This window comes from Nothobranchius furzeri, chromosome 8, assembly GCF_043380555.1.
Source record: "Nothobranchius furzeri strain GRZ-AD chromosome 8, NfurGRZ-RIMD1, whole genome shotgun sequence".
Lineage (NCBI taxonomy): Eukaryota > Metazoa > Chordata > Actinopteri > Cyprinodontiformes > Nothobranchiidae > Nothobranchius > Nothobranchius furzeri.
The window spans coordinates 78,905,719-78,924,251 of NC_091748.1; the positions used below are offsets into that span (position 1 = coordinate 78,905,719).

Below are 18,533 nucleotides of genomic sequence, written 5' to 3' on the forward strand. Positions count from 1 at the left end.
GATTGCTAAAGAAGCTGGCTGTTCGCAGAGCTCTGTGTCCAAGCACATTAACAGACAGGCGAAGGGACGGAAAAAATGTGGTAGAAAAAAGTGTACAAGCTCTAGGGATAACCGCACCCTGCAGAGAATTGTGACGACAAACCCATTCAAAAATGTGGGGGAGATCCACAAAGAGTGGACTGCAGCTGGAGTCAGCGCTTCAAGAACCACCACGAGGAGACTCATGAAAGACATGGGATTCAGGTGTCGCATTCCGTGTGTCAAGCCACTCTTGAACAAGAAACAGCGCAAGAAGCGTCTCGCCTGGGCCAAGGACAAAAAGGACTGGACTGATGCTGAGTGGTCCAAAGTTATGTTTTCTGATGAAAGCAAGTTCTGCATTTCCTTTGGAAATCAAGGACCCAGAGTCTGGAGGAAGAGCGGAGAAGCACAGAATCCACGTTGCATGAGGTCCAGTGTAAAGTTTCCACCGTCAGTGATGGTGTGGGGTGCCATGTCATCTGCCGGTGTTGGCCCACTCTGTTTCCTGAGGTCCAGGGTCAATGCAGCCGTCTACCAGGAAGTTTTAGAGCACTTCATGCTTCCTGCTGCTGACCAACTTTATGGGGATGCAGACTTCACCTTTCAACAGGACTTGGCACCTGCACACAGTGCCAAAACCACCAGCACCTGGTTCAAGGACCATGGTATCCCTGTCCTTGATTGGCCAGCAAACTCGCCTGACCTTAACCCCATAGAAAATCTATGGGGTATTGTGAAGCGGAGGATGCAATACGCTAGACCCAACAATGCAGAGGAGCTGAAGACGACTATCAGAGCAACCTGGGCTCTCATAACACCTGAGCAGTGCCACAGACTGATCGAGTCCATGCCACGCCGCATTACTGCAGTTATTGAGGCAAAAGGAGCCCCGACTAAGTATTGAGTGCTATACATGCACATTCTTTTCATGTTCATTCTTTTCAGTTGGCCAACATTAGAGAAACAAACATTTTTTCATTGGCCTTTAGAATATTCTAATTTTCTGAGATACCAGATTTGATGTTTTCATTGGTTGTCACCTATAAATATCAAAATTAAACGTAATAAACATCGGAAATACATTGGTCTGTGTGCATTGCATGAATATAATGTACAAGTTTCACGTTTTGAATGGAATTACTGAAATATTTTCAACCTTTTGATGATATTCTAATTTACTGGCCAGCACCTGTAAGTGTCAACACCAGTGGCGGCTGGTGAAAAATATTTTTGGTGGGGCTGTGCTAAACAAACTTGTGCTTTCTGAGCTTTGTGCACAACTTCACTATTTCCTGAATTAAGCACAGCTCTTTTATTTCCTGTCTTACATCACTGGACAAACTGATTAATCCAGGTGTGTCTATTGGCACGCTGCCTTGTGGACCAAGGTTGAAAAATACTGCATTAAATTGCACATAAAATAACATGACCATAAATGGTAAATAGGCAATGCAAGAGGCAAGTAACAAAAACATTTTGTTTAATTTCAACATTTGAGTGAACACCAAAAATTATGAGCAGGTCACTGTTACAGTAATGGTAGTAAACACCACTTAGACAAAATGCCAGAAATTTACACTGTTAGGACTTAAGCCTAGTTTATGCTTCTCCGTCAGCTCCGCAAGAGATTGACACGGACGGACACGCACGGATTGACGGAGGCGTTTTGCTCTCATACTTCTCCGTTTGCTGCAGGGGTCTTGCAAAGTAATTCTCCGCCAGGGCAACAGAGGGCGTAGCGTACAGTGACGTACTATGTCCTTGGAAATCACTTCCGCAATCTGAAAAATGGCGAGCAACGACAGACAGAGAAGTTTGATCGAGTTGGAACAGTGTTACCTAGATGAAGAAATGCTTATCCTGATGAAATACCAGCGAGAGCATAAAAGGAGACAGCGGCGTCGGTGGGATGTCCGTCCGCTAAACAGGCCTAGGCCGACAACAGGCGAATTTTCAGGACTTGTGCAACCTTTGAGGGACATGGATGCAGAAATGCATTTCAGGTATTTCTGTATGTCGGTTGACAGATTTGATGAGCTGGTTCGGCGATTGAAACCACTGATACATCACCAGGGGACACACAGCATGCCGATCGATGTTTCCCAGAGACTGGCCGTGACTCTGCGTGTTTTGAGTTCTGGTAGCAGTCAACAGGCTGTAGCTTCCAGCTACAAAATGGCGTCCAGCACAGTGTCGATGATTGTTTCAGAGGTCTGTAGCGCGTTGTGGGAAGCACTCCAACCAGATTACCTGCCATGTCCTTCAACTAACCAGTGGGCAGCCATCGCAGCAGATTTTTGGCGTCTTTGGAACTTCCCAAACTGTGTGGGGAGCCTGGATGGCAAACATGTGACCATCAAAGCACCACCGAATGCAGGGAGTGACTACTTCAATTACAAGGGCACTCACTCCATTGTGCTGATGGCAACATGTGATGCCAACTATCGATTTACGATGGTGGACGTCGGTGGGTATGGACGGGAAAGTGATGGTGGTGTATTTAAAGAAAGTGACTTTGGTTCAACACTGCTGAACAACAAGTTGAACCTGCCACCTCCTGCGTTTCTCCCTGGAACCAGCACTGAAGCACCACACGTGCTAGTTGCTGATGCTGCCTTCCCCCTGCACAGCAACATAATGCGACCATTTCCAGGTATGCGACTAGACATATGTTTGACATTTAAAATGAGTGTGTCATGTGTGTTAAGTTGTGGTTATGTTCTGTTTAATAACACTCATTGCTGCTGTTTGTATTTTCAGGACATAATTTGGAGAAGGATAAGCTTATCTTCAATTACCGCCTTTCCAGAGCCCGGCGTGTCATTGAGAACAGCTTTGGGATCCTAGCAGCGCGTTGGCGAATTCTTGGGCGGGCCATCGAGTTCCACCCAGATAAAGCGGTGAAGGTTGTAAAGGCGTGTGTGGTTCTCCACAACTACCTGGCATACTGCGATAATGCGAGCACACCAGAGAGCCGATACATCCCACCCACTTTCGCTGACAGCGACTCGGCAGGAGTGGTGCACCCTGGAGATTGGCGGAGAATGGTGGATGGTGACTCCAATCTGCTACCGGTCAACGCACAGATGATGAGCAAGAGCCGCTCAAACAGGAATGCCATTTGTGTGAGGACTGAACTGGCACAATTCTTTTTGTCACCAGCAGGAGCTGTGTCCTGGCAGGAGGACACTGTGTCACGTGGCACACTCACAGACTAGAGTTTGTCCATCGTAATCATAGTGCCTGGTGGTAGTGTTCTGTTTTCCTTTTTTTTATGTTTACCAGGTCTATTTTCGGGTGCTTTGTTAACTTGATGTTTACATGATTTTACTGCTCATATGTTGTTGTGCAAGTGCTAGTTGAATGAACTACAAATTGAAGCTGAGTGAATAAAACCTTTAAAAAATCGCAACTGAAAACCTGACATTATCTTGGTATGAATCTTTTTTTTCAATAATGCGTGTTTATCTGCTTTTTGGAGCCTAGTCAATGAGTGCGAAATATTATTGTGTGAAAACTGATGCCAAGTAACTGAAAATGAGAAACAAAACTGTAAATGGAAGAAAACAGAATTTGCTTTTAATAGAAAACAAACATGCAAATGAAACACTTCTAGGAGTAAAAATAACATGCAAATAAAAAAACTTTCAACACAAACACATTTCAATTCTCCAGAAGGTCGCACACACGTGCTAAAAGGTTGCGCCTGGCCACCACCTGCTTCTGTTCAGGGACCTTCCTCAGTAGGTCCGCTAGAATCCGCCCAAACCTGTCGTACTTATCATCCTTCTGCAGTATCTCACTGAGTTCTGTCCTACGTTTGTCAATCCGGGCCATCTGTTCAGAAAAGCAGTCATCCAAATGCTGCTGGCGCCGCCTCTTTTTAATAGCTGGTCGTGGTATGCTGGTGGACTGTAGCAACTCATCAGCTGTTTGTTGATCTGATGAAATGGATTCTCGGGCAAGGGAGGCATGGAGAGATGGAGATGAATTTGATGAATTTGATGAGGAATGTGATGACACGGGATGCGGTGAGGAATCATCCTGCTGCTGCCGAGAGGCAGGCAGTGAAGACCCCTGACGTGATGGGGCCTCATCCTGTGAGGATCCACATGAGGCCTGGTCCTGAGGTGGTTCAGTTGGGGCCTGTTGTTCAACAAACACATGCATTTAGTTATGTCTTTATTACTTACATACACTGGTAAAAACAGAATGCTAATACACTTATTAATAGGTTTAGGTAATCACAGTAGCATAATAAGATGGATTTGGATGACTTTGATGAAAGCTTTTAACTAGAACTGCAGCTTGTTGGCGCCATGTGCAGCTGGTAGCACAGACAAACAGGAAGCACAAACACAGCATGCTAAAGTACTTACCTTGAAATTTGAAGATGTAGGTCTATGCTTTATGTGCGGCTCCAACCACGACAGCAAAACATAAAAAGCTGGAACCTTTTTGCCACCTGGATCGCCACTGGTGCCCTTCAAGGTTTTTTTCATTCGGACAAATTTGTCCCGCATGCTCCTCCACTTCTTCATGCATTGCTCCACATCCATCTCCAAAATACGGGCTATTTCCTTCCAGGAGTTGTAAATGACCTGGGCATCTTTGTAATTCTTTAAAGATGGATTGTATAAATGTTCGTATTTCCGTACTTCCTCCGCTAGACGTTCCTCGAACTGGTCCATATCTACTTCTTTCGACACACACGACTCCGGCACTGTTGACTTTTATCACAGCCTCGCAGGACATTGCGTCATGACGGAAGTGCTCTCAGGTTTCTGGAGCCAACCAATCACAAGCTTGCGTAATCCGTCTCGTTCGACGGATGTTTAAAAAAGTGGGCTCGACTCCGTACGTACTTGCGTGCCTGCCGGAGCCCTACGCAAGGACGGATAATGGCGTTGCGTGTCTCCGTACTGACGCAGACGGAGAAGCATAAATCAGGCTTTATGGAAAGTGGAAACACTTTCATAGGAAATAATGTCATCAGTATCCTCTTACAAATGTCATATTTCCCACTTTTTGGGACAAATCAGAAATGTTTAATTATCCCAAAAGCTGGGAAATTTGTTTGCTGCAGCAGAAGTGTAACAAGTAAAATGGAATCAGATTGATGTATGTACAAATTTACTTGAAATACACATTTACATGATTAAATATGTATAATAGGTATGTGTGTTGAAATTAGTTTTTACAGTTATTGCACATTAAACATGTTATTAAACAAATGTCCCGGTTTGTGGGACAACCAAGGATTTCTGATTCTGATCGTCTTGTTCACAGAAATGTAATGTACAGCTTACCTCTGCACCCAGCTGCTGTTGTTCCCCTGCATGGCAACGTTAGCTCTGCTGCCTAGCATGGCTAGCTTCACCGTGTTGTTGTCCATGTGTGGCCGGGATGACTCGTGTTTCTTCACCTTCTCAGAAAAATGTTTCATGTCTGTAACTCCTGACTCATCCATGCCTTATCTGTCCCAGCCGTTTTGAATAACAAACACGGAAAGCAAAATAACGCATTAGCGTGATTGCATCCAGCTAGCCACTGCTTCCTGGTGTACCAATTTTGGGAGAAGCGTCGTGTGTACAGTTTACCTCTCTCCTCCTCCTGCTGGCTTATCTTTACGTCGGGCTGATCTGGTCCAAGCTCTTTGACATTAAGTTTTTCCACCATAGTTCTCCTCTCGAACGGATACTGGAGAAGAGACCGAACTGAATTCAGTGGCTGCTGAGATCCGGTATCCATGTTGTAGGCGCACTGTCTACGTCTGCGTCACGACCGTCAAAACGTGCTGGAGTCGAGACTCTCCGAGTTCTACCGAACATCAACGAAAGCCTTGGCGGTAGCTCTATCGCCCATTATGCTTCTGAAACGTTCTGAAACAACGTCGACGCTGATTGGATACATTCCCATTCCTACCCTTTGATTTTCTTGTCAGCAATTGGACAGCTGGTCCCGTCCTGTTTGGGTGATTGAAAAACAGCACACAGCCTCCACCGCTTGGCAGAGACCGGCAGAGACCGGCAGAGACCAATATAGATATATACATATATGATTTATTTTGGTTACAAAACACACAATTAACTTAGAATATGTGATTATTGTTAATTTTATTTATTTATTTTTTAAAATAAAAATTAAAAACACAGGGGAAACTGGGAGGGCGGCGCCCTATCGCCCTCTACTGGCCAGCCGCCACTGGTCAACACCTTAACTTCCACAACAAGAGCAGGCCTGTGTTTTTGTATTTATTTATTCATTCAAGGCAAAATGGTTCTCATTTAATGTAAAATATTAATGATGCAAAAGGAATGTTCCAACTATGAAAATAATGATGAAAACTCATCATGTTGGCTTGTGTCACAAACGTCTCCACGTTCAGAAATCCTCACTTTAGGGAGTTTTTTAATGCATGCTTCAAAGAGGAGGAGGAGGATTACCAAAGGAGTGACCTGCAGGTTAAATCATTCCAAACACGCATTTAAATAAATCTAATAAAGCATTCGTACAAAAGAGTGAATAAAAGAATCTGTAGGTTTTCAACAGAAGTCTTGGTGTCATCGGCGTAGACCGACACCTGAGCCAACAGAAACTTTAAAACCAAGACTTCCGTGCTGCTAACAATTTGTAATTTTAAGTTTCACCAAATCCACGAGGAAGTTTTTGCACAAGAAGATGGAAAATCACATGGTTGATCTGACAGCTGAGAGGCTGGAAGAGATGAAAAAGGTCAGAGTTCAGTTTGAACACCTCAGAACGTCCTTCAGCTCAAGTTTCTCTAAACTAACTCTATCAAGTGTGAAGCCGAAGTTGTTCCACGACGTCCAGCAGCTGTCAGACGACTCTTTCTGCTCTCCGGACCTGCTGCACCAAGCTGCACCATCAGCAGCACGTTTCTCTCTTCCGTCTTTTCCAGTCAGTCAAAGTTGTTCTGACTAAAGTGGGAGCAGCCCGTGGAGCTGAAACTGTCGGAAAAACCACCTGCAGAACATCCAAACACCAGGAATATTTTCCACTGCATTGTTTTGCAGAGACACCCTGCAGTCCGAGTGCACGTCCACAAAGAGACAAGAAGTAGACTCGAGTAAACATCCTGTTGGGGTTGAGACTTTTTGGTAGGAGATACTTTTTTAGAAATCTGTCGACTAAAAACTCACATTTTCCATGAATGCTTTAAACTCAGATTGGAAGAGAGAGCTGGAAAACACATCGAGTCTCAGATCTGTGAAGACATTTGTGGAAAGTTTCAGACTGGAAATCTTTAGAAGGAGAAACAAAGACAAACAAACTGGAATTTGCTGCAGAGTTCAGGATTCTCAAAATCCTGTCCAGGCTTTATAAAATCCCTGTTCTTGTTTCTCGGCCAGTCGTTTGTGTGAAGCATTGCAGGAAAACGGAGGAGCTTGTGGCTGTGCCGACGTTTGAGGAATTCCGTAACGAACTTGGATAAACTGCACCCGTAAACGGGCGCCCTGCTTTAAGAACATGGTGGGAAACGCTAACGCGTGTCTGTTCTCTCCAGAGAGCGGATTCTTACAGACCATGAGATGTTGTGGTGAAAACCTCATCAGGAGCTCTTGCTTCAGCGTTCCGATGTTCCAGACGTTTCTTACATCTTCAGCCTCATATCTTAGATCAGTGTGTAGCTGAGACTCTGTCCATTTTTATCAGGAGGTTGCCTGGGCTTCATTTGTGTCAGAGGTTCTCTGACGGAACACGTGACTAATCTGGTTCTAGCCCAAAGTTAAAGATGAGTGGCACCACAATTCCAGACTGTGATCCGGTGGGTTTGAGTGCGTGGAAGTCTGTGGAGGCCCGACTGAAACATTCACAGATGAGGAACTGGAGGCAAAAATCAATGAGATCATCAGGAAATGACTTGGTCGGAGATCGGAGTTCAGCCGAGTCACGGAGGAACCGTCGCAGAGGCGCCTGCAAGAAAATGAAAGTCCAATCAAAGATCAGTTCAGACCAAGAGCAAGTCAGGCGAAATCCGGAACCATGCTTTATGAGACTTCTCCCACAACAAAACACTAACAAGACGTGGAGATGAAACCTGCAGGAGACGTTTAGAACCGCTTCATGTTGAAGCAACACATTTTACACACATTCCCGTGTGAGCGAGCTGACTCTTAACCCGGCTCCAGCTGATCTTTATTTACATCGCCTGATGAAAAACTCCAGTCTGCAAAAGCTGCACGAAAACAAACTTCAAACCGAGCTGCTGCAGCAAAGAGGGGTCGGTCCAGAGGGCAAATATTTACCGTGATCAGAACAGACTCAAGCCTGGGTCAGCCGGTGTAGTCGGTCAGCTCAAACACCTTCCAGCCAATCAGGGAGCAGCTTGTTGGTAAAGCATCAGAGGGCAGACGCCATGACCTCACCTCAGTAAGAGCAGAGGAATGAAACAGCACGCACACACACACACACACACACAAACAAGCATGCACACACACACACACACACACACACACACACACACAAACAAGCATGCACACACACACACACACACACACACACAAACAAGCATGCACACACACACACACACACACACACACACACACACACACACACACAAGCATGCATGCATGCACGTACACACACACACACACACAAGCATGCATGCATGCATGCACGTACACACACACACACACACACACACACAAACACACACACAAGCATGCACGTACACACACACACACACACACACACACACACACAAGCATGCATGCATGCATGCACGTACACACACACACACACACACACACACACACACACACACCTCCTGTACTGAATTTAAACAATGCAGGACACGTCCATCATGCGTCACAGCAGTGTTGTGTCCTGAAATGTGGACCGAGGTCACGTCAGGCCCGGACGTCCGCATGTGAAAGACCTGACGAGCTCAGGCTCCAGAATTAGACCCGTCCAACTCTAGCTGTTGACACTCTGGGCTGCATTCATGTGATTCAACCGTTTCTGGAGGAATGTTTCCAGCAAACTGTTTGGCTGCAGCACCAAATCCACTCCCAGGTTTATTTTTAGCTTTGCTCTGAAGATCTTCGTGGAATCCGCAGCAGCCGTGTGAGCCTTTGACCCCGGGGATGACAACACGTACATGCAAACAGGAGAAGTTTAGGAACATGAATCTTAAGATTATTACAAACATCAGTATTTTCATTGAAGTAATTTTTTGTAATATACTTTTTTTTTTTTTTTTGGGGACAACGACACCATTTTCAGGAACTGGCAGTGACTCACATCACAGCTGAGCGTCAGGCGGCAAGATCTGGAGTCAGACTTCCTGATATTTGGACATCTCATCTCTGATTGGCTAACAGCAACATGACTCCACCACTGACTGTTTGCTCTGCGACGTTGATGTTTAATCTCCGCAAATAACACAAACCTGGAGGAGTTCTGCTGTGTGGTGGTGTTGCTAACGGTTAGCTTCTACTAGCTGAGACGTTCTCTGCTGTTTCCTGGACACTAAACCAACAACAGCCTTCCCATGGGTGTGTGCATGAATGTTAGTGACAGGGTGACGTAGATCTGTCAGGATTTTCTAATCCTAGAGTTTCACCGTCCGTTTTCTACCAGAAGCTTCTGCAGGAGATAGGTGTAGGAGACTATTCTCATGTTCAGCCTGCATTAAAAAACTTAGAATGACCCATTAGAATCAGAAATGATCATTAAAAATTGGTTTTTGGTGAACTTTAACGGAGGAATAAGAAACACGTTTGTAGTTTTATTTTGTTTTGAGGCTTCCGGTTTTTGGGTTTTCATACATTCTGTAAAAAGCAAAATAAGCTACATTTTGCAGGATTCTTCCATAACAATGTGATTTTCTGTAATATATATATATTTGGGGGGGGGGGGGTAGGTCTGCAGCGGAGAATATTTTTGCGTCGGCCTCATTATTCTCCGCTCAGGTTGAGATTCCTGGATTTTAAACGTCGCTGCTGAACAAGCCGGCCCAGCGGAGCCGTTTACCAGACGGGAAGCGGTCCTTTTAGGGATCATTCCTCACATTCCTGTTTACTTCCTGCTCTCTGGTGTTCAGCCATCAGAAGTGTCAGCACAGAACCTGCAGAACAGAAAACATCCTGATGATCTGTTCATCTCGTTGCAGCTTCACAGGTACAGTTTAATTGGCAGCTGCATAAAGACAAATGGATAATGAGTCAGAGTGAAACACTTTCCCAACCATTTGGGTCTTGAGGCGGTGTGATTATTAGAACATGTAGCAGTCGGAACACTGAGATCCAGGTTGTGTTCTGGCGCTTTTCATGCACAGATGAATACACGAGTTGGCTTTTAATGTGCTGATGGGCAGCTCTCTGATCTCATGCCGACTGATCTCTGCCGTAATCGGAGCTGTTAAGTGCTGCTGCAGAAAATCAAATCCTCAATAAAAACCAACGGCCGAGCTTGGCTGGACTCAGATCCGCATCTCACAGCTATCTGCTCGGGTTTGGAGGAACGTAACGTGTTTGAGACCAAAGTCAGGCAGGTTCTGACACATTAACCCTGACCCTAACATCATCAGGCAGTCTTAGGATCATTTCTGTTAAACTCTTTAAGCACAAGAGTCGCTTTTGCTTCGCCTGAATGATCTCACGTTGGTCTGTTACCCCTCTGTGGAGCTCTCCTTAATAAAACACTTAACATCTGAAACTGGAAGCTTTTGCATGTGAACCTAATTTTCAAATGGCCTGGTGGGACCGAGCTGTTGGTCACTGATGCTAACCACTAAACAGCACTAGCCCGAGCTGCTGCCAGCTAGCCTGAGCTACTGTACCAAAGGGTCAATTTTCACCATCTAATCGACCACAAGTTAGCCTTCATCTACAGACTTAAACCCACTCTCTGCCCGGCCTCCAAATCCAGGAAGTTCTGCTCGGTGCTTGTTTGCATACAAGACATGAAACTGTCAAGGTCTCCTGCAAAGGTCCTGCAGTCTCTGTGTAAAAGCCAGACTGCTGATTCCTCACCCTGAATAAAACCCAAACCTACTTGGCGCTCCTACAGGACTTTACGACTCATAAGCTTAAATAATCACACGTGTGTGTGAATGAACAAGATGTTTAAATCAAAGGTTTGAATAACCTGTTCTTAAACCAATGATGGCTTTAAAGTGGATATAGCTCTTACAACGATCCATTTCAGATCTTATGATCAGTTTGTGTTGATTTAACAAGTTAATCAATATTTACACTCATACACATTACAATAAGACACTAATTAATGTAATATTCACCTCACAGAAAGGTTTTAAAATGTTCTCATTCACAAAGCATTAAACACCTTTGTATCTGAAGAAGGCGTGGCTTCTGAGGAATGTTTGGTAAGCCCCCAAGACATGGCACGTTCTGATTCGCCAGAATTTATAAGCAGTGAGTTTATTAAAACAAGAATTGCTTCCTGATTAGTTCAGTTTCTAGCTGACTCTCCAACCGGCCAATTTGGGAACAAGCATTTTTGAAACCATCTTCTCCTTTGACCTCCAGTCAAAGTCTCTCTGCAACGCAGCGGCTGAGATCAGACAACCGGCTCTTCTAAGAGCCAAACAAGCAGCCTTAGATGCAAACAAGCGTTCCAGCTTCCTGCCGTCACCTGGAGGGATCTCAGACTAGACGGGTCCTATCAGAGCCATCTACGGGTTCCTGATATCAGAGGTCCACTCCACCGGCAGTGCCCATCTTGACCCCCTGGATCTAACGACGATCTCCACACAAAGGGCGCGTAGACTTGGCACAGATTGTGTCAGATGGTTTTTAAATAAACAACTCTCTAGTTATAAACAAACAACAAATTATTTTACAGCCCAGACTTCACAAACCCTCTCAGATACAAAGAATGGTTTTGCTAGCACATCTAGTTTCCATTGCAACATTTCACACATCACATTAAATCACCTCATGTCCATTACATCACATCTCATTATTCATATCTTGTCATGTATAAATTATTAGTTTAGGAAAATAATTAAATTCATTTCATAAACTACATGCCGACTCTGTCTGAATTAATATGAAGCGTGTTTATGATCCCTGAAGAAGCAAAGAACCCCAGAATCTTCTGATTCAAAGATCAATCTGTCACGATCTGAACTCGGAAGACTTGTGATGACGCCAAACACAGTAAGAGTAAAATAAAAAGTCTTTATTAGGAGTGGGGTTACCAGAGGTCTGAGGTGGGAATTGTCCGACAGGGAAATCCAAAAGGCGGAGTCGGGGACAGACCAGGATTCTGGATCTTCAATGGAAAGGTGAGTAATGACTGGAGAATTTACTGGCGTTCAATAATCTGGCAGTGCCTGGATAGCTGGATGGTCCTTATATAGCAGGAGGAACAGGTGTGGTGAATGAGGCTGATGACAGGAACAGGTGTGGTGAATGGAGTTGATGAGGTGCACGCTGAGGTTGCTAGGGAAACAGGGCTTGGCTGGAGCTTGATGAGAGGACCAGGTGTGCTGCAGGAACGCTGAAAGATTGGGAGTCATGACACAATCAGGTTGATATTTCATATTTATATGTAATCATCACATCTTATTGGTCATAATTAATATGCTGTGTCAATCATATCATAAATCATCATGCTACAACGGCTAGTACTAGCCAGCGCTACTGCTAGTGCTATTCTGAGTTACCGCTAGTGCTAGCCAGAGCTACTGCTAGTGTTATTCTGAATTACCGCTAGAGCTAGCCTGAGCTACTGTTAGCCCAACCTACTGCTTGCATTATCCTGAGCTACTGCTAGTGCTAGCCTCAGCGAGTGCTAATGTCGTAGAGAGCCTAAGTCTCCTCCCTTCCTGGTCAGCTCGTGGGACCCCGGAAACGATATTTTCCAACCCGCTCTGCCTTACACCCTGGATCGCACATACGTTGTACTGCAATTTAAATGAAAAGTGATGACGGGTGTTTCGGCCACGCCAGTCACGTACTTTGAAATTTATCAGCTTGTAAATGTTCGTAATTAGCATGACTACAAACTAGACGTCAGCACGGCGCATTTGTGACATCACCACATAATCTCCTCCCCCCAGCGTAGCTGCTAATTACCACATGGTAGATTTATGGTGATTTTTGTCCTCCTGAAGGAAGGACTTTGAGTTCGCTAAACTTACAGCAATTTTCCCTCTTTTCTTCTCCGTGTCTGGTTCGATGACGTCACTTTTTTCACAAAAGTGATGTCATCGAACCAGATGCTGACTCGTCTTTTTGTTTTTGCTTCTTTTGTCTTTAGTTTAGATTTTATTTAGATTATTCTACTGGTTAAATTGTTGTTTTGTTTAGAAACCTGCTCCCACCCCACCCCCCCTCTGAGATGATCCGTTATCTAATGCCGATGACTCAGTCAGCTGTGTGTGTGTGTGTGTGTGTGTGTGTGTGTTTGTGCTATAAAATAGTCTTCATACTGAACAGTGTGTCTCAGGAGGAGGAGGAGGAGGAGCTGCCCTTTCCTCCTCCTCCTGGTACTCCACACAGGAGGAGGAGGAGGATTATGTGAGCGTGTCCGGCATGTGGAGATGTTTTTTCTTGTCCAGCAATCAGAAACAACCTGCACGATAGTGCTCACCACCAGCGGTGGAGTTTCTGCCGCTGACATTGGATAAAACACAGAAACTGAATAAATCTCTGGGACTTTATGAAATTTGGAATAAAAAAATCTAAATTTAAAAAATCCTTCTAAGCATCAAATAAATCTGTTAACCTGTCTCAGAGATTGTGGTTTAAACTCGTTTCTTCAGAACGACCACAGAGCTCCAGTTCTGCCCTCCTCCTGTGTCTTGTCCTCCTCAGCACCTCGCTGGAGGAGCTCCCAGCTGTTCACCTGCAGGCTGATGCTGCAGCAGGTGGTTGTTCTGATGTTTAGTTTGTCTGATGAGCTTCTTCCTGTTCAGGCTCTCTGAAAGCACTGATTACCTGACCGTCACTCACGCATCGATCCTCAGACGGCGAGCCCTGAGTGAAGGGAACATCATGAGCTCATTTGTCCTGTTAGATGTGATTTCAGCCGAACATTCAGGTCCAAGAGCCTCCTGAACACAACTGGCCCTGGACAAAGGACCAGGAGCCAGGATCTGGTCCGCAGCAGAACCGGAGCAGGATTTAGGATTTTCATGTACATTTCCACTTGATGCTCATTATGATATTTGTAACTTAAATGTCTCTGAAGAAAAAGATTTCCAAAAATGATATAAAACATAAGACAGATATAAAAATTGTGATTAAAAAACGAACGGAAAGGGGGAAATCAGTGGATCCTGGGAAAGGTGGAACAAGAGCAGAACAAGGAGAGGGTGATGGAGGTCACACCAAAGCCTAACAGCTGCTTTTTAAAGGAGACCACTGAGTCCACTGATCTCAGGCTCAGGGGGAGAGAGGTCCAGAGTCTGGGGGCCACAGCAGCAAATGATCTGTCACCTTTGACCTTTAGCCTGGTGCTGCACAACCAGTAGGCTTTGGTCACTGGACCTCAGGGACCTGCTGGGGGTGTAGGGACTAAGAAGTCACAACTTTTGTGCTAAAATATCAAATATGCTCGAGTCATCACCAAGCCAACAGATGCAAGTCGATTCAAGTCGCAAAGCATTGATGTTCCAGTCCGAGTCAAGTCGGAAGTCTTTATTGATTTTATCAAGTCAAGTCAAAGTCATTAAAATAACGACTCCAGTCTGACTCGAGTCCAGGTCATGTGACTCAAGTTCACACCTCTGGTTCAAAGTGTTGAAGAAAGTTCCAGTATCTACCAAATCCACACAAACGTTTCTGTTTCTGTTCTGAGCTTGACCCTGTGAGGGACTTTCCAGAAGGTCTCAGAACACTTTTAAAAGTTCTGAAGACGTGCGGTTCGGCTGAATCATTCTGTAAGTTTAGTTTTGTGTCAGACTGATGTCTGGAAACCGTCTCGGGTTAGTTTCTGTGTCAGAAGCTGTGACTTATATGAGAGACTTTTAAGAAGAGTCGGAGACAAATAGTCTTTTTCTTGTTGCAACAGTTTTGAGACAAAATGTTTCGAGAAAATCATGAAATCCTTTTTGGTTTGAATGGCACGTCTGACACTTGGGTATTACGTTGTATTCATGACTGGGTCGTGTAAACATTGTGCCACATTTCCTGCTGCAATCAAAATTTATCCTCATTTTGTTCACAAATTAGTCTCCAGCCCCTCCCAAAACCGTCTCAGATTTGTTGCTGTTTCTGCATCACAGGAACTAAACCGAGGGTTCCAGGTGCTTCCCAGACTCGGGTCTGATTATTTTCTGAGGAAAACTGAGGACAACGTGAGAGCGAGGTTTCACAAGTCATGCAACAGAAATGAGAACCTTTGCAAATACTCTGAGACACTTTGGAGTCACCCTTCTCAATCCTATTCACAACTCATCACTCAGCGAGGAACATGGCCCCAGTTGTGACTGAGTTTAGGGAAAAATAAATAAATAAAAAGACCAAAGTCTAATTTTTGTAGACAAAAAATTACAAAATGTTGTTATAATAAACAAAATGTGCTTAAATGTCACCATTTACAGTTTTTAACAAAGTGCAGGAATTCAGTGTGATCCAAGCTAACAATCTGCAGCTCAGTGTGGATTTAGCTGCTTTAACCAGATCTGGGAACGTTTTTGTTTATTTTGAGCAAATTCTTAAAATGATTAACATTATTTCACCCTGAAAATAAAAAGTGAAATTATTAGAGAGTAAGAAGAAATAATCTGAGATTTTTGGAGGATAGAAAGCACGACGGAGGCTGGATTCATTCTGTTTCTGTCTCCTTTTTTACCGTCACCATCACTCCAAATGGTTTCTAAACTTAACCTGATCTGACATGAGTTCAGATTCACTGAGTCGTTGTTCTAGTCGGGCCTCTCCTCGGCTCGTTTGGGCTGAACTTGTTGCTTACTGGCCCGCGTTCAGGGAACTGAAAGTTTTCACCCTGCAGCAGGAATGTTGCTTCCTCAGGATTTATTTGATCCTGAAGTTTGTGGAAACGCCCTTCTGCTGCTGCTCAGCCGCTCGAATCCTCGTCAAACGTGACCTCAGATCAGAGTTCGGATCATCTCACAATAACATGAAGCTGCTTCAGGGAAACAAACTTACAGCGTGTGTCTCTGGCGTCTTCACAGAACCATCTAATCTTTGCTCTTTCAGCAGGAAGTAGTTTGTTTACTAAAACTATCACCCAGAACATCCTTCTAACATCCTGGTGTTCTAGACCGCGTTCTTCATTACTCTGCCTGCAGGAACACAAGAACACCGTTCTGTTTGATTGTTCTGTGTGAACACTTTTGTCCTCTTACTTCAGGACGTTCAGAACTTTTAGCTCGGAAACTTAAGAGATGAGGAGTCATTTATAACTTTTCACTGTTTGGTGCAAAATAAGCTTCAGAGTAAATCATAAAAGACAAAGAAAGACAGAATTATATAGATCCTTATATATATATATATATATATATATATATATATATATATATATATATATATATATATATATATATATATATGTATATATATATATATATATATATATATATATATATATATATATATACATATATGGTAAATGGCCTGTATTTGATATAGCGCCTTCTAGAGTCCTGGAACCCCCCAAGGCGCTTTACAACACAATCAGTCATTGATCCATTCACACACACATTCAAACACTGGTGGGGATGAGCTACGATGTAGCCACAGCTGCCCTGGGGCGCACTGACAGAGGCGAGGCTGCCGAGCACTGGCACCACCGGTCCCTCCGACCACCACCAGCAGGCAACGTGGGTTAAGTGTCTTGCCCAAGGACACAACGACAGCAACAGACTGAGCGGGGCTCAAACCTGCGACCTTCCGATTACGGGGCGAGCTCTTAACGCCTGTGCCACCGTCGCCTATATATATTCCCATCTGACCCCCCCCCCCCCCCCGTGGGTGGTCTAATCCTTCCCAGCTCGGGTCCTCTGAGTGAGGCCTGGGAGCTTGAGGGGTCTGCAGTATCTTAGCTGTTCCTAGAACTGCACTTTTCTGGACTGGGATGTCTGATGTTTTTCCTGGGATCTGCTTTAGCCACTCCTCCAGTCTGGAGGGCACTGCCCCGAGTTCCCCAATGACCACGGGTACCACCAATGTCTTCACGCTCCAGGCTTTCTCGGGTTCTTCCTGGAGGCCTTGGTGCTTCTCTAGTTTGTCTGCCATCACAACTTGAGATTTTTATATATATATATATATATATATATATATATATATATATATATATATATATATATAATTTATTAAAAACACATTTCAGTAAAGCTGTTGACTGATAAAAGTGTTGATGCTTAGAATTGTGAGGTAAAAAAGACTTGGAACCACATCATGACAGAGCGTAACTACAATATGTCATGTTTGGTTTTAATTGTTTGATGCAGACATGCAGAATGGGCTCACGGGGAGACCAAGTTAGGATAAGGAAACTCAGGTTTATTCCAAGCACAGAGTTCCAAAGGTCCAGGAGTGGAGAGCGGGAGCGCATCAGCCGTGAGACGAAGGCAGGGAGGTTGTCCGGAGGTTGTGTGGCTGGATATGCGAGAAAGGTGCACGGTTATCCAAGAGACTAAGGATCTTTACAGCACTGACCCTCAAACAGCAACTGATACCCGAACTGAGTAATCATCCAGCGGTGTGTTGTCATCTTGCCCCTCCTTTAGTCTGCTGGTCCTACTCCAGATCACCACCCAACAGCAATCCAAGGTAAGAGCTCACCTCATCATGACAAACTATGGAGGAGTGTCACATGGCGGCAGTGTGTTTTGCCCTCGTTCTGCCAAACGTTTTGATTCTGCAGCTATCTTGCTGGTTCAAGGCCAGACATCTCATATAAAAGCCAAACGGTGGTTTTATTTAGGAATGACAGGTATTTTCCTGTCAGGAGCTTCTGTTCGTGTTCCAACCGCCCGTCCTGCATTCCTCCGTATAAACTGTAAAGTCTGCAGCCGCTGGTGTGTAAAACACAACCCCAGCTTTAACTGGAGCAGATGCAAACACTAGGCTGCTGCCAGGAGACCTAGTCCTGCTGGCCATGAACAAGGAGGGATTTAAGCATGAGTCTAAGTGTTATTTTAGGATGTTTTTAGGACGTGCAGGTGGACCAAAGAGCTGAAGTCACGGCTGCAAAGCAGGAAAAAACAAAAACACACAGATGGTGAAATCAGGATTGTGCTGCTGAGGCACATGGATCCGAGAAAAACAGGTTCAGTGACGAATCAGAGAGAGAGAGGGAGCAGAAAATGTGATAAAAGTCAGCGAGTGATTCCGGTAAGGAGAACAGGACAACAGTGTGACTCAGCAATCGTGCAAACACACACACACACACACACACACACACACACACACACACACACACACACACACACACACACACACACACACACACACACACACACACAACACATTATTTTTATTCCAAATGTCTGCTTAAACATTTTATTTTTATTTAAACGTGCCAAAATGAAGTTCCTCAGACTAAAT

General features: G+C 44.5%; 1 protein-coding gene and 1 long non-coding RNA gene across 2 annotated transcripts; both read right to left on the bottom strand.

Moving 5' to 3' along the window:
- Positions 1-3,684: 3,684 nt before the first annotated feature.
- On the bottom strand, positions 3,685-5,886 carry LOC139071483 (osteocalcin 2-like). The gene is made up of 2 exons (XM_070553983.1): positions 5,622-5,886; positions 3,685-5,498 (listed from the first exon to the last, which is right to left on the bottom strand). Exon 2 carries the CDS (start codon positions 4,189-4,191, stop codon positions 3,685-3,687), a length of 507 nt encoding a protein of 168 aa, XP_070410084.1. The 5' UTR covers positions 4,192-5,498; positions 5,622-5,886.
- A 387-nt stretch (positions 5,887-6,273) lies between these two features.
- LOC129160585 (uncharacterized) lies at positions 6,274-8,419 on the bottom strand. The gene is made up of 2 exons (XR_008561168.2): positions 8,292-8,419; positions 6,274-7,959 (listed from the first exon to the last, which is right to left on the bottom strand). It is a non-coding gene; the product is annotated as an uncharacterized lncRNA (long non-coding RNA).
- Positions 8,420-18,533: the final 10,114 nt, after the last annotated feature.